This window comes from Muscardinus avellanarius (genome assembly GCF_963383645.1).
Source record: "Muscardinus avellanarius genome assembly, chromosome: 4".
NCBI lineage: Eukaryota > Metazoa > Chordata > Mammalia > Rodentia > Gliridae > Muscardinus > Muscardinus avellanarius.
In genome coordinates this window covers 86256718-86278592 of record NC_137789.1, presented here as the reverse complement: position 1 = coordinate 86278592, position 21875 = coordinate 86256718, and the positions used below count along the sequence as shown (strand labels likewise).

At 36.9% G+C, this 21875-nt stretch overlaps 1 protein-coding gene across 2 annotated transcripts in view; it reads left to right on the top strand.

The window, feature by feature from the left end:
- Positions 1-21875, top strand: part of SNTG1 (syntrophin gamma 1) — a gene marked incomplete at both ends in the record, with an annotated part of 256536 nt that overhangs the window by 7400 nt on the left and 227261 nt on the right. For both annotated transcript variants that reach the window (XM_080694666.1, XM_080694665.1), the window contains one exon: positions 211-345. In XM_080694666.1, coding sequence (XP_080550792.1) covers positions 211-345 — 135 coding nt within the window. The remainder of the gene's footprint in view (positions 1-210; positions 346-21875) is intronic.

The following is a 21875-nucleotide window of genomic DNA, read 5'->3' as shown; positions in this document are numbered from 1 at the left end:
CCTCAGCTCTAAAATGTTCTTCAATATGTTTTTCTATAAATATGTCATGCAAATTTAAACTATAAACTAAATAGACTTTCTCTCTCTCTCTTTCTCTCTCTCTCTCTCTCTCTCTCTCTCTCTCTCTCTCTGACTCTGTCTCTCTATTTTCTGTATCTCTGTCTCTCTGTCTCTTGCTCTCTTTCTTTCTCTTTATTTCTTTGTCTGAAGACAAAGACAGGGATTTGTTTGCTGCAGGATGGTAATCAGGAGCCCTTCAAAATCCGACTGCACCTAGCCAAAGACATTCTGATCATCCAGGAGCAAGATGTGATATGTGTGTCTGGTGAGCCTTTCTATTCTGGTGTAAGTAACTCTTCTTTCTGATAAATTGTTTGATTTATCTATTGTTAATATAAAATAACTGTCTATTCACAGGAAACTTAATATATTTCTCATGTGCCTAGTTAATGATTCTGCATATAATTTTTGCTCATAAGGCTAGGTAAGTCATGTCCCTCTCTGAGGACTTTGTTGGGTCCTTGAGTCCATGTGTAGACCTCATCTAAAACTTAGTATATATTAACTCCTAGCTGTAATTGTATGAGGGGAGTGGCACTTGCATTTTCTAATCACAATAAAGTGGATCCCACCTTCCCTCACAGAGTGCAAGTGAGTTCAGTGCAAATGCATGACAGCTTTCCCTGCTATAGAGGACCTCTGAACCATGGAACTGCTAAGCTAAAGCTACAGAGGAGACTACTTGTCAGTGATGGCCAAGCAGAAGGCTTTGGGTAGTGGCCATGGATCTAATTGTGAATGCCCTTCTCTTGGAATTCTACCTGAAGAGTTCCCTGGACCTTTATGACAGAAATATGCCTCAGTGTTTAGCAATGTTTCTCTTCAGTTCTCTAATCTATTTGAAGTATTCAGCTGCCACTAATCTAGCATAAGAGAGAGACATAATTATAGTTCAGAACTGATTGGTGTCCTGCAATGGACCGGCTCAACCAGGCACTGAAACTGCTGGGATTCAGTTCTCAGAAGGTGGGCAAAGAGATTCGGCTGTGTTCTGCAGAGGCTTCTCTGCAGCATTTCCCCCCTTTATTATGAAATAAACTCCTTCAAGTTTCTGTTTACAATGTTAAAAGTGGAGATTCCTCTCTGGGAAAAATCTGAAATGACTGGACACGGACAACTGCCTCCTCTCGTGCAATTGACAATTTATTTTCCAAAACCAAGATTATTTATACTTTTCCCCAGTGAAGTTAATAGTAGAAGAGTGTAAACACCAAAGGACAATAGTGAAGGACATGCTAACAAGGTAAAAGGATACTGGTCTGACATTCAAGATTAGCCCTGGAGCCTGTGATCAAGTCCAGCCCCTGGCCTTGTAGATGGGCGCTTCAGAGGGCAAATTCCACACCCAGAGTCTTTTGAGGAATTTAGTTCTTAGAGTCCCCTTTAACTCTTTAAGAACCTTCCATTCCTAGGGCTTAGTCCAATGTCCTCCTCTATCTAGAAACCTCCTTTGAGCTGGATGGGGATGAATTTGGAGGTTCCAGCCTTCATACATGTGGTTGGCATGGGGGAGTCTATGTTGTGTACATCTATGATGATCCAGAGGGCAGCAGTAAGTGTCTTTCAAGTTCTGTCTACAACACCATCTGAAGTCTGAAAGCTTAAACAATGCTCACAGCACAGTTTAGCACATAGGGCCCAAAAAGCAACATGAAGTTTTTAGATTTAATTGGCAGATGTACTCCTCTAGATGCTGAGCACTTTTCCTCAAGCGGTAGGCTTATTAGAAACCCATTCCTCTTTTAATAATCCATCTTTATATCACAATCCTTCTGCAACTTGCTTTTAATCTTTCTGATTTTTATCCTGATCTTTTCTTTCCCGTTTTGGGACAATCTTAGGATAAACTTTTCTTCTTACAAAATGCTTTCTTATTCTCACAAGATTTCATTTCTTTATCTCCATCAAAACTTCATACCTGAACACTTATTATATCTGTTATTTGTTCTGACATAACCATTTATTAACTAGGTGGTGCCTCCCTGCCTCTGGGCAATGCACGTACTAGGTGCAAAGGTCAAGAATCTTCCTAGCCTTTGGCTCTATTGTATTGGGCAGTATTAGTTGCTCATCAAGTAGGGTGCTTTAAAGCCGCACACAAAGTTTACCTTTCTTATGCCCAAGCCGGGTCCCAGAGGAGAGGAGGTAAACAGAGGCACCAGTTGCCTCCCTTACAGTTTTTAGGGCTAATGGCTTCAGCTGTCTCCTAAAGCTTTTACTATGGGTTAATGATTAGAATGAAGGTCAAAGATAGGGAGGAATTCTGCATTGTAAATGCTGCAGCTTAAAGGCTTTAACAGCACTCAAACTTTAACTAGATTTTATTAGAGCTTGGAGCAAGACAAGGGGTGTCTAAAGGCCCAGACATATTACTAGAACATTTATCTTCCATGGGCTCAGTTTCTCCCACCGTCCTAATCTTTGGGACCCCGTTTTACATCACTGGAGCCATTAGTATAGAATCATTACCAAAAAAACAATAGCTTATAAAAGAATATCTAAGAGCAAGGAATACTCTGGCCAGAGACAATGACCTCTCGAGGCTGCTTTAGTTAAGCATGTGCCACGTCATGCGCGCAGGGTGACGCGCGCAGACACCAAGGAAGACAAGGCAGTGGCAGTGTCCTTACTGGTACTAACATCCATGTAATCCATTAGTAAGTAAGATTAGCTTTCATTAAAAAAAGGACAAAACACTAAAGAATATCATTAATTGTGTAACGTTTTTAAAGACATCATTATGATGGTGTCAGAATGTGTGACCTCAGAAGAAAAACATAAAAAATATCAAGCATACACAGCTCCATGATTTCCTCAGACACCTGTAGCTATTTATCATGAAGTTTTATTTGTATCATACTAATAGACTTACCTTAAAGTATTTTTTTCATGGTGAATAATGCTGAACTGGAGTTTTCAGCACCTCTTGCTAATGCTCTGTGGGAGTCACAGAAGGTCCTAAATCAGTCGGCCTTTTCAAATGACAGGTAATGGACATTTTGCAGTCTGTTAGCTGTTCTTTGGTCACAGGCCATTTAAATTATCCTGAATCATGTACTTTCATGTCAAGGTTTATTAAACTGTTCTCATGGGGTCCCCTTGGTTAATAACAAAATGGTGATCAATTTTTTTTTCTTTCTTTTTTTCTTAAGAGGAAATGTATAACTCTCTGGGAAAAAAATCACGTTGTTCCTAAATCAGTAAAATACAATTGGTATAAATTCAGGATTTTAACACTGAAATAATGGTGTTATTTTAAATATTGTAGTACAAATAGTTGAATATACAGAGGCCCACTCTCTATTTTGAAGATAAATTGTGTATAAAAATGAAGCTTAGAAAGCTGGGAAGAATTTGAAAATAATAAAGGGAAAATTTCCTATAGTAATATCAACAAAGAAAAAAAGCATTTGAAAAACTTTGCCCTCTATTTATAAGAAGGACTTTCAGCAAAATTTGAATACTGTTAATCAGATAATGGGCATGTAATGGATATTTCTCACTATTTTCTATCTAGTACTAGCAAAGAGCATTCTCTCTGAGGCTGAAACAATCAGTGGTCATAACACAATTCCCTCTTTTCAGCATTCTTCTTGATGTCCTAGCTGAAATAGTAAGACAAAAATAGGTGCAAACAAAAAATAATTTTAAAGGAAGAAATAAAACTAAGATATTTGTGGATTTTATGATATAATACATAGAAAATTATAACAAATCTACAAAATGTAGAATGACACCCAAATTTATAAAGGTTGCCTGAAATAAGGACATTATTCCAAGTTAGTTGTATGTCTATAACTAGCAATAAGCAATTAAAAAAGAAGTAAAAGCGTAATTTACAATACATCACAATATAATATGCTTAGGAATAAACTTATACAATATGTATGGTGTCTACCTTGAAATCCCACCATTTTTGTAGATAGGCACAAATTGATTCCAAAAATGATGTACAAATACAAAAGACTTATAAAAGTAAAAATGTCTTGGATAAGGGAAAAAAATGAAGTGTTTATATTTTCAAATCTCAGAAATTATTATAAAATTCTGATAGTAGAGTGTGATAAATTCAAGCATATGAATCAATAAAAGAGTGTACATTAATCCAGAAATAGAACTGCTCTTATCTGGTCAAGTAAACTTTCTTTATTGTGATAAAAAATATAACAGAAAATTCACCATTTTAACCATTTAAAAATGAATAGTTTAGTTGCAGAATGTATTCACATTCACATTGTAGTAACCATTTAAATTAAATTTAAATCCATTTCTAGAATCTTTATCATTCCTTACTAAATCTCCATACCTCCAAAGCTCTCCCCCCCTCTTTTAGCCCCTTGTAATCACTGTCATACTTTTGTACAGTTTGCTTTTATATTTGAACTATTCTAGTGAGCTCTTGTTAGTGAAATCATGCAATCTTAACCATGTATACCTTGCTTGTTTTACTTAGAATAATGATTTAAGGTTAACCAATGGTGAAGGAGGTATCAAAATTTTATTCTTTTGACCCTGGGTGGGTGGGCAGGCTCTGGCGGGGCACTCTTCGGCGACCCCCTCCTCACCCGGAAGGACCCTGTGGTCTGGGCCCCTGGCCCCGACCCTGGGCGGGTGGGCAGAAGCTGGTGGGGCACCCTATGGTGACCCCCTCCCCACCCGGAAGGGCCCTGTGGTCTGGGCCCCTGTCCCTGACCCTGGGCGGGTGGGCAGGCATTGGTGGGGCACCCCTAGGTGAACCCCTTTCCACCCAGAAGGACCCTGTAAAAAAGGAAAAGAAAAAGAAAAAAGGAAAATATTGGAGAGGGGTCAAGAAGGTGGCAGATGCCAGGATAGAGGAGATGCAGACAAAACTTATCCAGATGAACTGGAATTATTGGAAAAATTCCCCGCTATGGAGGACTACTGTTTCTCTATATTGTTAAGAATCTTGGACATCACCTGTAAGGAGAGAGACTTTAGCTGAGACCAAGGAGAGAGGCGGTGCTGAAAGCGGTCTCCGCGTTGGCAGTGGAGACTTGTATTCAGGAGAAGCAGAAATCGGAGCCTACCAACCTTATTTATTTATTTATTTATTTATTTATTTATTTATTTTTGAGAAATGATACCAAATGTTGAATGCTACTGTCGTGCATGCTTAGGAAGACTGGACAACATTCAGAATGGAAAAAGAGCTTGGGAAAGATTTGAAATGGTGGAGGCAGTGGCAATGGCAGTGGCCAGTTCTCAGGGGAGGCAGAGATCGAATGCATTACACCTGGAACCTTTGAAGTAATGACCCCAGAGGCAGAATGCTACCACCACACACCCTCAAGAACATGGGAAAAATGGTTGGGCGAAGAGAGTGCTCGGATTGGAGCCTGTCGAGGGGTGAGGCTGTAGACGGACACAGCAAAGCTGGGATTGAAGCCTGTCATGAGGCAAGGCCGGTGCTGGAGCCTCCAAGGCTGGGATTGGAGCCTGCCGAGTGGTTAGGCCGGTGCTGGGGCCAATGAAGCCAGGATCGGATCATGCCGTGAGGCAAGGCTGGCGTTGGGGCCTTCGAGGCTGGGATCAGAGCCTGCCAAGGGGTTAGGCCAGTGCCGGGGCCAACATGGCCGGGATTGGAGCCTGCTGAGGTGTTAGGCTGGTGCTGGGGCCAGCGAGGCCCGGATCGGAGCCTTCTGTGAGGCAAGGCTGGTGCCGGGGCCTCCGAGGCCTGGATTGGAGCTGGCCAAGGGGTTAGGCTGGTGTTGGGGCCAGCGAGGCTGGGATCAGAGCCTGCCATGAGACAAAGCCGCTGCTGGGCCTCTGAGGCCGGGATCAGAGCCTGCCGAGGAGTTAGGCCAGTGCCAGGGCCAACAGCCGGCATGAGAGCCTTCCATGAAGCAAGGCTGCTACTGAGGCCTCCGAGGCCTGGATTTGAGCCTGCCGAGGGGTTAGGCCGATGCCTGGGCCATCGGCTAGCATTGGAGCCTGCCATGAAGAAGGCTGGTGCCTCCGAGGCCAGGATCAGAGCCAGCTGAGGGGTTAGGCCAGTATTGGGGCCAGCGAGACCAGAATCAGGGCCTCCCACGAGGCAAGGCCGCTGCTTGAGCCAGCGAGGTCAGTCCACAGGGTAGCCAGGCCACAACTGGGGCCGTCAAGAGTGGGATCGGTATTTTCAACGCGGCATGCACAGAGAAATATGGCAGAAAATTAAAACTAGATGCTTCCCCTAATCAGCAATAACTAGGAGGAAAGGGGCAACAGGAAGTGGTCGAGCTATAGAAAGGGCCCTATAGTGAAGCAATTAAGGTGACCAATCAGAGGGTATGGAATAGGGGAGGATGGAGCCTCTTTAAAAAGCAGGAGGTACATAAACATATGTATCAAAGTTAATCACCAAACAAGCATGGGATCGAGGGAGGGGGAGGGAATGGGATGGGGACTGGATGAGGGCTAATTGGATAATGTGTGCTTGTATATCCTCTCAAGTCTTGTATTCCAATGTGATGTATGATTACAATGCACCAATAAAAATAAATTAAAAATTTTTTATTCTTTTAAAAAAGATTAATATTCCATTGTATGCATATATCACATTTTGTTTATTCATCAACAATGAACTTTTTTTGACCTTTTGGCTCTCACTAAAAATTGCTGCCATGTTCACAAGTATACAAATATTGCTTTGGTTCCCATACCCAATTCTTTTGTGTTGTATCTAAAAGTGGAATTACTGTATAATACAGTAGTTCTTTGTTTAATTTTTCCAAGAACCACCATACTATTTTCTATGGTATCTGTGCCATTTTATATATTAATAAATATACAGTCTGCTAATTTCTCCACTGTCTGTGCCAAAATTCTCATTTTATGTGTCTTTACAATTGTTATAAGAATAGTTTTCATTGTAGTTTTCATTTACATTCCCTTATTGATCAGTAATGTTGACTATTTTTCCATGTGTGTATCATTCATGTATATGTCTTTGGAGAAATGTCTATTCATATGTTTTTCCCTTTTCTGACTTAATTTGTTTTTGGGTACTTATTTGCATTAATTATTTACTTTGAATAGAAATTGCTTACCAGATATGTGTTTTGCAAATGTTTTATCCCAATCAGTGCATGACATTTTTCTTCTGGTGATAGTGTCCCTTGATGTGTCATGTGTACCTTTTGTGTCATATCCAAAGAATCACTGTCAAATCTAATTGTCTGGGCATGGGGACAAATACTTGCAATCTCAGTGTTTGGGAGGATGAGACAGGAGGATCTTGTAGATTTGAAGCCAGCCTCAGCTACTTAGTGAGGCCCTGTTTCCAACTAAAATAAAAAATAGGTAGAGAGTGTAGCCTGGAGGTAGAAAGGCCCTGTGTTCCATCCCTAGTACCACAAAATAATAATAATAATTGCCATTAATCTTTCTTCTACATTTTATTCTATGTCTATAGTTTAAACTTAATATAGTCCTTGATTCATTTGAGCTTATTTTTTATGGTACTGGGTAAGGATCTAATTTGATTTTTTTACACTTAGATATTTTGTTTTTCTGACACCATTGCATCTCGGAATGCTTTACCATACATGAAATTATTTACCATACATGAAGGGTTTTAATTTCATACTCCTTATTATAGTCAACTTGCCTGTATATGTAGTAACATATTATTTCTCTTATTTTTTATTGTATTTTTAGGAAAACAAATGTAAAATCAGGAAATACATGATACCCAGCTTTGTTCATTTTCCAAATTATTTTGGCTGATTGTGCTTCCTTGAGGTTCTATATAATATTTAGAGTAGATTTATCTATTTGTGCAAAATGTACTATAGCAGTTTGGTAGATATTTCATAGTATTCACACTTAATTTAACTGCCTCCTTGCTTATTTATGTGTTTGTTGATTTACTTCAGGAATGTTTTACTGTTCTAGGGTACATATCTTTCATTTCTTTGGTTAAATTAGCTGTGTACTACTTTATTATATTTGATAATATTATAAAGAAGTTATGTTTTTAATTTGTTCTCTGGATTGTTCACTATTAGACACTTAATTGATTTTTCCATGTTGATTTCATAGACTGCCACTTTGCTAAATTTGTTCATTAATTTTAATAGGATTTTGCAGAATATTTATAATTTGCTACATATAAGACCTTGTCATCTGTGAATAGATAATTTTACTTTTTCACTTCTAATTTGAGTACATTCCTTTTCCTTTCCTAACTATTTTAGTGAGAAATTTCAGTGATATTTTGAATAAAAATAGTCAAAATGGGCCTCCTTCTTTGATTACTCATTTTAGATAAAAAGTTTTCAGTCCTTCACCCTTGAGTAAAATGTGTTCTGTGAGTTTTTATACAAGTCTTTGTTATGGTGAGATGTTTTCATTTGATTGCGATTCCTAGTTTGTTGCATGTGAATATCCTGTTGAATTTTTTCAGATGTGTTTTCTATGTCGTGAGATCATGTGTGCTTTTTCTTTTGTGTTTTACTGCTCACTGCTCCTTACCTCCAAGTGCTTCATGGGGTTCCTGTCCTGTGAAGCTCTTCCCTCTGCTCTGCATCTGGGGAAAGCCAACTAATAAAAGGGAATGTAGCAGGTCGCACTCTGAGACTGCCAAGTGTTTTCTGGAACTGCTGTGGATGTCTGGGCTTTCAAATGCCTCTGCATTGAAAAGCAGGCCTCTGAACTTACCTGTTAATGACATATTATCATGTAGTACCTTCTCAATGCATTGTCAATGTGCTCCTATAGGAAGTGCTTCAATTACTGCTACATTGTAAGAGTTTGAGAGGATGAGGAATTAAGACAGTAATAATCATCCAACCCCTGAGAGTAGAAAATCATGTGATTATAGCAACAAGTATAGTTTTGATCCTCTGTCAGGTCACACTGGTGAAAAGGTTAGAAGCTGATTCTGAATGTTGCTGGTATGTTGCCTGGGAGTGTGTTCTGATTGTAGAATGAGAAGATAGAACCAGGAAGGGATGGATGCTATTTTCAGGATTGGCACCCAGTAGTGTATTTATGAGCTCCATCACATTGAAGCTTCCAGGAGAAAGCAGAATAGCACAGTTGTCCTATTCTATACTAGAGAGGAAGCTGCTATTTATATTCCCAGGTCCATTGCATGAGCTGAAGTCTGCTCTTAGAAATCTTGTCACCTGAATATTCTGTCCTGTTCATATTAGTCTAAGAAAAAGCCCTGAGCCAAAGGCACTCACAGCTGCTAGTGGGATATTCCTGAGTTGGGGAGACAGTGGTGGGCCTGTCAATGACTCCATGTTGGGATTAAAAACTGCAGAGGTGGCCTGGGACCTGACACTAACCTATGGCCCATGACAGGTAAATGTCGGAACTGGAGCCCAGATAAAAGGCTTTCTCAGAGAGATGAGACACAAGAACAGAGCCACTTGGGAGTTCAAGTGTCAGTCTCTGTCACTCCAGGATTAGCAAGTTGGACACTGTCCAGGCATCTAGGCTTGAGTTAGTTACCCTGTTGACTCCTTGCTCTGGCATTCTTGACATCTGCATGGACTCAGGTCAGTTTCAGGGAAACTGAATTGATGAATCATGGGGTAATGTGGGGCTGTGAGAAGTCAGGAGAGCAATTGGGAGTGGAAAAGGGGCCTTGGAAAAGGATGTGTACTCCATGATCCTGCACCTGGAGAGAAGGAGTAGCCCAAGACTGTGAAGGCACAGACACACTGTGGACTATGTTGTCTAGTAGTCTATTAGCAAATGCTACAGAGCTGAGCTCTGGGGATGCCATGAGCATGAGTCAAAATGACAGTGACTCAGGTGGGAGCTGAGCCCTTCTCCACACTCTTTTCCTGGAAGATCGGGGGAGTTTGCAGTAGTTCTCAGGCTAGGTATGAGGGGCATTGCAGAAATGGAGTGGCGAAACAAAAATATTCTGGGTGTTCCACACTCTTGACATTTTTATTCAAATTCTGTGTAGAATATCCTGGGAAATTTTGGAAAAGGCATGTAAACATTTGTATTTAGAGAGAAGAGCTAGGGAGTGAAATTTGGACCTCCCAGGCATTGGCTGACTCCTGCAGCAAACAGGCTTCATCTTTGCACTGGTGAGTTCCATTAGCTACTTTACAGGGAGAGTCTGTGATTTAGTCAGAGATTATACAATTGAAGTTTTAGCCTTCAATTCATGTAAGATAAAGCCTGTTTCATCTGTGATCATTAGAATGCTGTAATAGAAAATAAACAGCACTGACCAAGATCCTTGAGCATGAATAGACAATGAATGATGATCAGAGTGATACATAACAGTCATTAGATAGATAATTTAAGGCATTGTTAACATGAAGGAAGATGATTATCTCCATGTGATGCTCAGATATTAAATACTCCCTTGGTCTTTAAGAAGGATTTACCATGCCAATTTGGAGACAGCAGTGCCTACCCTGGGATTCTTGTCTCTGTCTGTGTGCCCTAAAGAAGAATTAAATTTAATCCTCTGCTAATTTAGTTTTAAATATTGATAAGAATATTTTAGAAGACCAATGGGACAAAATTAATGCAGTTTGACATTAAAGTTTTATTTATAAATATTATAATTGTTGTTATTAATTACTTTGGTGCCAGGAATTGAACCCAGGGGCATTCTACCTTCAAGCAATACCCCCACCCCCTTTTAATTTTTTGAAATAGAGTCTTTCTAAGTTCCTGTGGGCCTCCTTAAATTGCTAAAGCTGGCCTCTAAACTATGATCCTCCTGTCTCAGCCTTTTCTATGGCTGAATAAAATCCCATTGTGTATATGTACCACATTTGTTTGATCCACGGATGGACCCTTGGATTCTATTCTATAAAACTTAATATTTTCTTAGTATATACACTTGATTTCCCCAGATCTATTTTACCAGTAAATGAGGTCATTAGAAAGTAAAATTGATAGAGAAGCTATTGAGTTAATCCTGTTTTAGTCAGTTTTTACCTTGATTTTAGATTGTGGACAAAGCATTTGGGAATAGTTTATGATTCTCTTGCTTTTTGACCTTTTTAACTTTTTATTGGTGCATTGTAGTCATATATCTTCAGGGAGTAAACGATGATAGAGGCATACATGCACATATCACTCATTTAGTCCTTACCAGTTCGTACTCCATTCCGTCCCCTTTCCCTTCATCTCATGGTTGGTTCAGTGTTCGACTTTGATATGTTTGTGAATGTACATCATGTACATTAGGGAATTTCTGTCTTCCCTCCTCCTATCCTCCTCAATTATGTCACTTTACTTGCTCATCTATAGTTTCTCCTTTGTCTAGAGCTCCTCCTATGACCCATTTTGTCCTTAGCTTTTGCATATTAAAAAGAGTATACAATTTCTTATTTTTTTGTTACTGACTAATCTCACATAGCATTGTGTTTTCTAGTTCCATCAATTTCCCTGCAAATGACATAGTTTTGTTCTTCTTTATGGCTGAGTAAATTTCCATTGTGTACATATCCCATAACTTTTGTAATCCATTCATCTGTTGATGGCCATTATAGTGGTTCGATAGTTTGCAATTGTGAATTGTATGCGTGCCTTAGTTTAATAGTTTGGTTTTCATCATTTTGGATAGATACCCAAAGGTGGTATTGATGGATCATACTGTAGGTTTTTTCCCATTCTTCTAAGGATCCTTCATACTGTTTTCCAAAGTGTTTGCGTTAATTTGCAATCCCACCAACAATGAAGAGACAGTTTCCAAATGGCTGAAAATAAATCTTATAAATAGGAGGATACACTTTCCAAGTAAAAAAAAATATAATAATATATAGCCAGGTACAGTGGTGAACACCAGTACTTGAGAGGCTGAAATAGGAGATGCACAGGTTCAAGGCCAGTGCATGGTACCTTAAGAAGATCCTGTTTCAAAATAAAAAATAGAAAGACTTGGAGGTTTATCTCAGAGTTTGAGCATCCCTGGGTTTAATCCCTATTCCTCCCCCCCAAAAAAATACATATAGATAGGAAATAACTTTGTAGAGGGTGATTATTTTGTAATAGGAAGATAATTCAACTTCTTAGTCTTAACACCCAGTGTTTTCTTTCTTTCTTTTTTTTTTTTTTAAGAGATCACTAAGTTTACAAGATATTGCTGGAAAACTACCTCTTTTGTTCCTTACCAGATGATTCTTGTTGAGAGCTAGCAATCCCTAATAGGATTACTGGCATTTCTAATGGGGCTCTAGTACTTTCATATATGGCAGCCCAGGAAGAAAACATGGAGGCTCCAGGGAAGGAAGGCATTCTTGGCAGAGCCTGTGGGGAGAGACCATTGAAAAGCCCACTAAGTGCTGAGTGTATGTATGTCACTATTATTGAGAACTGTATTATGAAATAAGACTATAATGTGCCAATAAAAGTATAAACAACTAATATATATGACAAAAGTCCAAAAGATCATCTCTTTTCATATAAATCAGAAGTGCTGAAATGAATAAAATAAGAATAATTTTATTAGAAATGCTGAAAATGATAGGGATTTTCAAATATAAATGTAAAATTGAAAGGTATATAACCAGAGCTTGTTGTCAATTGTAGGCTAAAAATTGGGCTATAAACCCCACTTCTGATTAAACTACTTATATAGAATGATAAACATGTTTATTAAACAGGTATACTCTATCTTATTTATGCCTAATCTATGAAAACCATGATAGAATTATCAAAATAGAAGACCTAGTAAATCTATGTTAACTCAAATGAAGAATGCTCCTGAATTTAATCTCCAGTATCAAATAAGAAACAAAAACAAACAAAACTAGCAGTAACTTATGAAGTAATATGCTCAAAACATGATATTTTTATTCTAAAAATTAAAGAATTATCAATAAAATTGCTTTCTATATCAGCAGAAACTTTCATATTGCAATAATTTTAAGGTAAATGAAACTTATAGCACACAATGCTGCATTTAAGGAAATGTGTTAAAATGATATATTTAGTGCTTTTATTTATTTGGATTGTTATCACTGATATTTTATTATCAGTAAAATGAATATTTTATTATATCACATGAAATATACATATATTATATGTATATAAATATATACATAAATACATACATACATATATATATAAACATACATGTAAATCTGGGTGTAGTGGTGCACACTTGTTATCCCAGGATTCAGGAGGCAGAGACCAGAAGATCACATTTGTGGACAGCCTCAGCTACTTAGCAAGGCCCTTCACAACTCAGTGAGACCCTGTTTTAAAAATTAAAGGAGTAAAATATAGGACTGGGGGTGTATCTCAGATGTAGAATACCCCTGGGTTCCATCCCTTGTACTGAAAAATTATATACATATACATAATTTATATATATAATTATATATTAATATATATTTATACATATTAATATATTTTATACATAATATTAATATACACATATATGTGTATAATTCATATATATAATTATATATATAATTATATATATAATTTTAATATACACATATATGTGTATATACACACATATATATATACATTATATATGTACATATATAAAAATTATTCAAGAGGAGAATGTATCTTCATAGGGAGGAGAGTACCTAAATCCTGGCCAATACTTAACAATGTATTTTACAAAAATATTAACACACCCCTCAGTGTCAGTATTGTTCTTATGGTAAATACTATCACTAAGTTTTATTTTATGCTTCTAATTTTCTGCAGTGTTTTTAACATGGAAAGATGTTGGCTTTTGTCAAATGCTTTTCAGCATCTATTGAAATGATCATGTGTTTTTGTTTGTAGTTCTACTTACATGGTGAGTGACATATATTAATTTGCATATGTTGAACCTCCTTTTCATCCCTGAAATTAAACTAACTTGGTCATACTGTATAATTTTCTTGCTATGGTTTTAAATATGTATTTATATTATTTAGTTTATAATTTTTATATCCATTTTCATCAAGGATATTGTGATATACATATATTTTTTACTTAAGTTATCTTTATTCAGTTTTGGTGTTAAGGTGATACTAAATCAAACATGAGAAGGAGTTTGAATGGGGAGGGAACTGGGTAAGGGCTATTGGGTGATGTGTGCATGCATGTCTCCACCAACTTTCATCCCATTAAGATATGAATACTATTTACCAATAAAGAATTTTTTTAAAATTAGGTTATACTAGCTTCCTAGAAGAGGTTTTAATGGTTTTCATCACTTCCTATTTCATAAAATAATTTTTAAAATATTGGATTTAGTACTTCTGTAAAAGTTTTGTAGAACTAAGCTGGGAATATGCCAGTACCTCAACTTTTCATTGATGAAAGGCTTTTATTTCTATCTCTGACTGCTCTTTGTTGATTTAGGTTTTTTATATTCAGTTGATTCGATTTAGGTAGATTGTATGTTTCAAAAAATCTGGCAATTTCTTCTGTGTTTTCAGTTTATTGGAATATACATTTTCAAAATAGTTTCTGATGATTATCTGAATTTACACACACTGTGGTCATAGCTCCTTTTTCATTATTTACTTTAATAAATAAGGTTGAGCTTTCAGTTGAATTGGATAAGGGTTTATCAATCTTGTTGATCTTTTCAAAGAACCAGCTTTTTGTTTTGTTGATATTTTATATTTTTCTCTATTTCATTGATTTCTGCTCTGATTTTAATTATTTCCTGCCTCCTACTGGCTTTGGATTAGACTGTTCCTGTTTTTTAAGGCCCTTGACGTGTCATTAAGTTGCTTACTTGGTGACTTTTTGTTTTTCTCATGTGGGCACTCAGTGTTATAAATTTTCTCTTAAAACTGCCTTGAAAGTTTTTTGTGGATTTTGGTATGTTGTATGTATTTTCATTTAATTCCATAAACTTTCATGAGTATATCATCCAATCTCTTTGTATTTATGTAATTTCTCTTGGTCTTCTTGTTGATTTCTACTTTCATTATATTGTGATCTGAAAAATGTGAGAAATTATATTACAGTTTTTAAATTTGCTGATACTGGTTTTGTGGCCCTGAATGTGGTGTATTTTGAAAAAGTTTCCATGAGCAGCTGAGAAGAATGTGTATTTAACTGTTGTTGGTTGGAATGTTTTGTATATGTCTATTAGGTCCATTTGTTTATATTATTCTTTAGATATGAAAGTATTTACTCATCTTTTGTTTTGGAAGATCGAACTAGTGGCATAAGAGGTGTGTTAAAGTCTCCTGGTATTATTGTATTGGGTCTAGCTGAAATCTAATGTCCTGAACATTTATAAAAGTGGGTGTGCCCACATTTGGAGCACAAATGTTTGCTATCATTATAAATCCTTGTTGGATTATAGTAGCAAGTGACTTGCTTTTTCTCTTCTGATAAGTTTTGGCTTAAAATCTGCTTTAATGAATATGAGAGTTTTTACTCTTGCCTGTTTGAGGTCTTAATTTGCATAGAATATCTTTTTTCATCCCTTTATCTTTAGCCTATGCATGTTTTTGCCTATAAAGTAAGCTTATTGCAAGCTAAATACAGTTGGAGTATGTTCTTTAATTTACATTGCCAGTCTATGCTTTTTAATTGGGGGAATTTAGACTTTTAATATTTAATTCTATAATTGAGAAAAATTTATATTTCCTATCATTTTCAATTATAATTTTTGTTTGATATAATGTTATTTCTTCTCTTCTTAGTTGCCACTCTGGTGAAATTCATCTTTTCTCTGGTTCTGGTATTTTATTTTCTTCTTTGTGTTTTATTTCTTTAAGTATTTTCTCAGGTATCCACTTATTGGTGCATTTTAATTGAACATTATAGTGAGGGCCAGAGTGATAAAATAATACATGCACATAGCCTTAGTTTTGCATTGGCCTCGGGGTTCCTCTTTGCTCTCTCCTCCTTCCCATAGATAATATTAAGATTGATACATATGTCTTCATATATGAACAAAGGATTACTTGAACTGTTTTCATCATCTGATATCCGAAGTCCTCTTTGTTTCCTAGTTTCTCTATGGCTTCTACATATGACTGATAACATATAACCCTTCACTTTATGTTACTAGATAATCTTACTTAGCCTAATATTCTTGAGTTCCATTTATTTTTCTGATATTTATATGTTTTCTTATTTATAATTGAGAAAAATTCCATTTTGTATATACTATAATTTTATAATCCATTCATCTGTTGATGAATACCTAGACTGGTTCCATAGTTTCTTTATTGCAAATTCTGCTACTATAAACATGGATAGTAGCTTGACTTCAGTTTTTTTGGTAATATATCCAGTGTTATGGTTTGAGATTATATGATTTTGGGGAAACTGTCCCCGGAACCCCTGTTAGGGTCCTGGACACAATTTCCCTCAAACCACAACAAAACCCAAAAACAGAAAACCACGGGTTCTTGTCCTGAGCTAAGGGTAAATACATATTAGCTCAGACTCTTGCTGAAGATTTAAAGAATTTTATTAAAAAGATAGATATACAGAAGACAGTTAAAGCCCCATGCCATTCAGAAATGGCACAGGGGGTGCATTCGAGTGAATTCACCAAAAATCCCTGCATGCTGAGTGTTCTTATGGAGACCAAGTCTGTGGCAGGTCCTTTGATATGTAGATATGCTGCCCTATTCTAACCCAGGTATCCACTCTGTCTCCATCTCAGCCAGATTCGCCCTTTCTGGGGCAGGGTGGGGGGCAGCTCTGTCTCAGCACAGAACCCCACACCTTTTGTTACACTCCAAGATGTGTTAAGTTGCTTCTCCCAGTCTGGGATTTCCTCCCATCCTTGAGGAACTCTGCCTCTCTTTAGAAGTGTAAAAAGGCCCTAGGCTTCTTCTATTATTTTGCTAATTATCCATGGAGAAATCTGCTGGCCCTCTCCCAACAGCTCCTAGCTTTCTTCACTACCAAAGATATATTTTTCCCAAAGAAATCTTTCCCAATACTGGTACATTAATACATTTTGAAACCTCTTCCCAATACTGGTACATCCCAGATTAGTATGGCTGGCAGTTATGGTGACTTAATTGCTAATCTTTTAAGGAACCTTCACACTCATCTTCATAAAAGCTGTACTAATTTGAAATTTCACCAAATATAAGGGTCTATATTTCTCCACACCCTTTCAAAAATTGATTATTGTTTGTATTCTTGATGATTAACATTTAACTGGAGTTAGATGAAATTTCAGTGTTTTTATTTGTATTTTCCTATTTTCTAATGATGGTGGACAATTTTTCATAGATTCATTGACCATTTATATTTCTTCTTTTGAGAAGTGTTTATTCAGATTCATTGCCTATTTTTAATGGATTCTTTATGTTTTAGTTTTTTTAAGTTCTTTATATATTATAGATATCTTTCCTCTATCAGAGGAATAGCTGGTAAAGATTTTCTCCCATTCTATAGATTTTCTTTTTAGCCTCTTGATAGTATTCTTTGATGCACAAAAGCTTTTTAATCTGATGACATTCTGGGGTAGGATAGGAAAATAAAATATCAGGCAGAAAGGAGATAAGCTGAGAAGGAAGGGAAAATGCAGTTTTAAATTTCAGAAACTTTGTACTCCTTAACTCTGTATTACAGGGTCTGCTGTTTCTTAGGCAAAAGTCCTCAATGGGCTCACAGTTTTAATCATAATGGCCAACCTGGCCTGTCCTTTTTCTCAGACAAAGGTCCTCAATAGGCCTATACTTTAATCATAATGGCCTGTCTTCTCACCTAAACTTTCTGGAATGTTTAGAAAGTAAAAAAAAAAAAAAAAAAAAAAAAAATGCCTAAAGAAGTCTTGCCATTGGTCAAGCCCAGCCATCACCTAGTACCTACCAATGAAATGGCAAAAACCTGATGATTCAAAGAAAGGAGACCTATGTCACTCCATCCCTGCCATGTGTCCCTCGCTACCCCCTCTCAGAGTCACCTATAAAAGAAGAATTGTAAAGCCCAAGGGCCTCTTGCACTCCAGTTGGTCTGCATTCTCCCTTGAAAGTGCATCCCCACTTTCCCTAAAAAAAATCCTTTGTTTTTGTCTCTGACTGGTGCTTGCTAAAATTATTTTCCACCATAGAAGCCAAGGACCCCGAGATCCTAAGGTGAATCTTTTATCCCAAACCTGGGGACTCCTCAAGACTCTCCACAGAATTATAGTGTTTTCTATGACAATCCAATTAGTTGAATATTTGTTTTATCTTCTTAACTTTGGGGGTCTTGTTGGCATAAAGTAAGCCACAGATCAAACCCTCAAACCTATAACAACTCAATCTTTGACAAAAGGGACAAAAAGAGACACTTAGAAAAGACAGCCTTTTAAACTGGTTATTCATATGTAAAAGAATGGAATTAAACTTCAACTTCTCACCCTATATAAGAGTCAATTTAAGATGGGTAAAAGATGGAAATTAGACTACAGTCCTTGCAACTACTGTAAGAGGGCATAGGGTCAACTTTCTAACATTTGGTACTGATAGTTACTTCCTTAATAAGATTCCCAAATGTCATATATGTATGTATGTATGTGTGCAGGTATACATGTAAGTTTCATAATATATATGTATATTTATAATTGCGCATTAATCACATATATGGAACCATAATATCCAAGAGAAGAAAGCATTTTCATAGGGAAGCAGGTACCTGATCCCTGGCCAATTTATTCTGTGTCTTTGATCACAGGCATTCATGTTTCCTTAACATGAAATACAGTTCCTTGCTTTATTTCTCATGGCCCAGTATTTTAAAAGAATATGCATCTAGATAAACAGAAAAAATGTGGGTGTTGAACAGGACAAGTTATCATCCAAGTTATTTCATTTACCACTTATTTACTACTTAAATGAGCTCAGCTTCCTTTGGGGGTAATTGAGGAAGCTTTGTCAACATACATAAAATATCAATATCCAAGTTGTATGAAAAGATAACAAATGCAGAAAATAATAAAGGCAAACATTTCAATAGAAAAAATGAGTGGTAAAAGGGAAATATAATTAAGTGGTATAAAATAAATATGTGAAAAGATATCCAGTTTTACTAGTGAAAAATTCCTACATTTAAACAATATTTTTACTGGTTAGATTAACAATTATATAGCACTGTCAAAACTAATTTTATGAGTGAGAACTACTTTGTATCTTATTGGGTAGTTATAAAAATTTACTAAATTCTAAATAATTATACAATTTTATGTGCCAGTATTGGGAATGGCCTAGGAAGATTTGGGAAAGCTTTGATTATTAATATATTTCAAAAGAAAATAATTGATATATTTCAAAATAGTTGTGTTAAAATGGAGGCAGACATGGATAAAGAAAGGATTTGGTTTCTGGTAAAAACAGGCAGCTATTCCAATGTAAATCAACCTAGTTCAAAGTAATTAACAAGTCAATAGAGGAGAGCTAAGGCTTCCTCTTTCTAAAGACAGATCTACATGATGATCTAGGGAGGAGAGGGCAGGGTTTGACCTTGCCCTTTATGAAAGGAGACACCTCACCACATCTTTCCAGGGGAGGTACCTTACAGGGACGTTCACTATGTCAGAGTCACGCAAACAAGACAGAGGTCATGGGTATAAAAGTCCGGTCCACGTGTAAGCCCTTTGGTGTACTCATTCGAGTCATCCCCTCATGCCATCTTGGCATGGGGCTGTATTTCTATTTTCTGTATTTCTATCTTTCTAATAAACTCCTTTAAATCTTCAGCAATGGTCCAAGTGATGAATACTTATTCTTAGCTTAGGACAAGAATACACGGTTTTTCTGTTTGTCTGTTTGTGTGGTGGTGGTGGGGGCATCGCTTCTCCACACGCACACCATGCACATTTCACCCCGCAACATTTTATATATAATTATTTGTTATGTTACATATTATATAATGTAGTATTTAATATTATGCAATCATCTATAATCATATATTATGTTACATATGATATTACATATATATAGTTATGTATAATATATATATATATATATATATATATATATATATATATATATAAAATTTGGTGATTATAAAGACAATGAAATAGGCACAGAGTAAGATCCTGAATAAATATCTTTAATAGCATAAATCATGATATAGTGGGTGTATATGGATATGGAAGAAACACAGTTCAGAGCTCTTAATCGAGGGATGCTCAATTAAGCTTCAGTTGAGTGAAGCTTGATTCAGGTTTATGTCTTAACACCTGGCAGAATTTGTAAGATATGTATACATAGCAGACATTCTAGTCAGATGGGAAGATACATGCAGTTGATAAGGTGTGGAAAAGCATGCAGTGATGAAGGATTGTGAGTCTGGACAAGTTTCCATGGCATGCAGTGGGAGGGATATCAGGCAGTAAGTATGTGCAGCTGATTTGTCAGCTGTGGTGTCACTGATTAAGGCAAGAATCTGACAAGGAAGATCAGGTTTCAGAAAGAAGTAGAAGTTAAAATGAAACATGTTCAGCTTCAGTGTCTCTGAAGAATCCCAACAAAATCTTCAGAGAATGGAAAATGGACATGGAGTGCAACATCGGCTTCACAGACGTGGGATGATAGGTGTTTCCATGAACCCATTCCTATTTTCTCTCTATGCTGGTGACATTTATTACTCTTCTCTGTTGACTGTTTCTTTCTTCCTAAAGACCATGTGACCCTGGAGACCAGTAGCCTATGCATTTATCCAGCTCCCAATTGATTAGCATTTTTTTGGTAGATAGTAAGGGAGAAACTGAGAATGGGCTGTGTGTTCATGCCACTGAGGTTTGCTCTCTGTCTACTCCATCCAGAACTGTTTTAGGAGTGAGAAAAAGCCAGAAGCTTGATCTGAATAGAATGAGTAGTACAGGAAACATGGAGAAGACCTGAAAGCTGCCCAACAAGGCAGGGTACATATGCTAGAAATAGGTGCCTATCTCTGTGTGATAGAAATTATAGGGACAAAAGGGACACGACCAATAGGAAGAAACAAGCTCTATAAAGGAAAAAAACCTGAGAGGGAGCCACTGACCAGGGACCCATAAGAGTCAGAAACCAGCTTCCTTGCAGACTTGAGGCTTTTTAAGGGGGTTAGGAGGAGAAGAAGTATAAAAGCAGTTATGTATTCCTCTAATTGGTAGGCTTGGCATGGAAATTTTATGGCTGTTTCTCCCAGTTTTGAGTTTGTACTTTGTACTTTGTCTCCACCAGGTAGACCTTACAGTCAGATCTTGCAGTATCCACAGTGTGTTAATTGACCAAGGAGCAGCTAGTGGAGAAGGTGTGTGTAGATAAAGAAAAGAAGGGAAATTGAGTGTGGTGGAGCACACACATCATCTCAGTAATTTGGAGGCTGAAACAGAAGAATCAAAGTTTCAAAGCCAATCTCAGAAACTTAGAAAGACCCTCTGCAACTTATCAAGACCCTGCTTTAACATAAAAAATAAAAGGGGCTAGATGTAACTTGGTAATAATTAAAATGCCCCTGGGTTTAATCTTCACTATAAAAAAGAGCAAAAAATAGGCAATAAATAAAAATAAGAGAGGGGAACATAACTTTACTTAAAAAATTTCATTAGACTTAAGTAAAATTACACCAAAACCACAACTTCTCTCACTCTAGCATGGACTTGTCCCCTCTCTGAGCATCGCAGGATAGCAATAATCTGAAGAGCTCATTTTAGGACTTGTAGCAGGAGTGAGGTAAGAGAGAATAGAGAAGGATCATCAGTCATCTCTGGGGCTATTCAGAGAGGGTTCCAGGACCTCAATAGATGCCTCTATTTGCAGATTATGAGTCCCTTAAATAAAGTGGCATAGGAAAGACAGACCTGAACTACTCAGCAAGTAGAGACTAGACTTTAATTTTTGAATTTAGTAGAAACTGCACACCCTTTGTGAACTTGGATCTTCAGATTAGCCAAGTGCTCCTGAGCAATATTCACTACT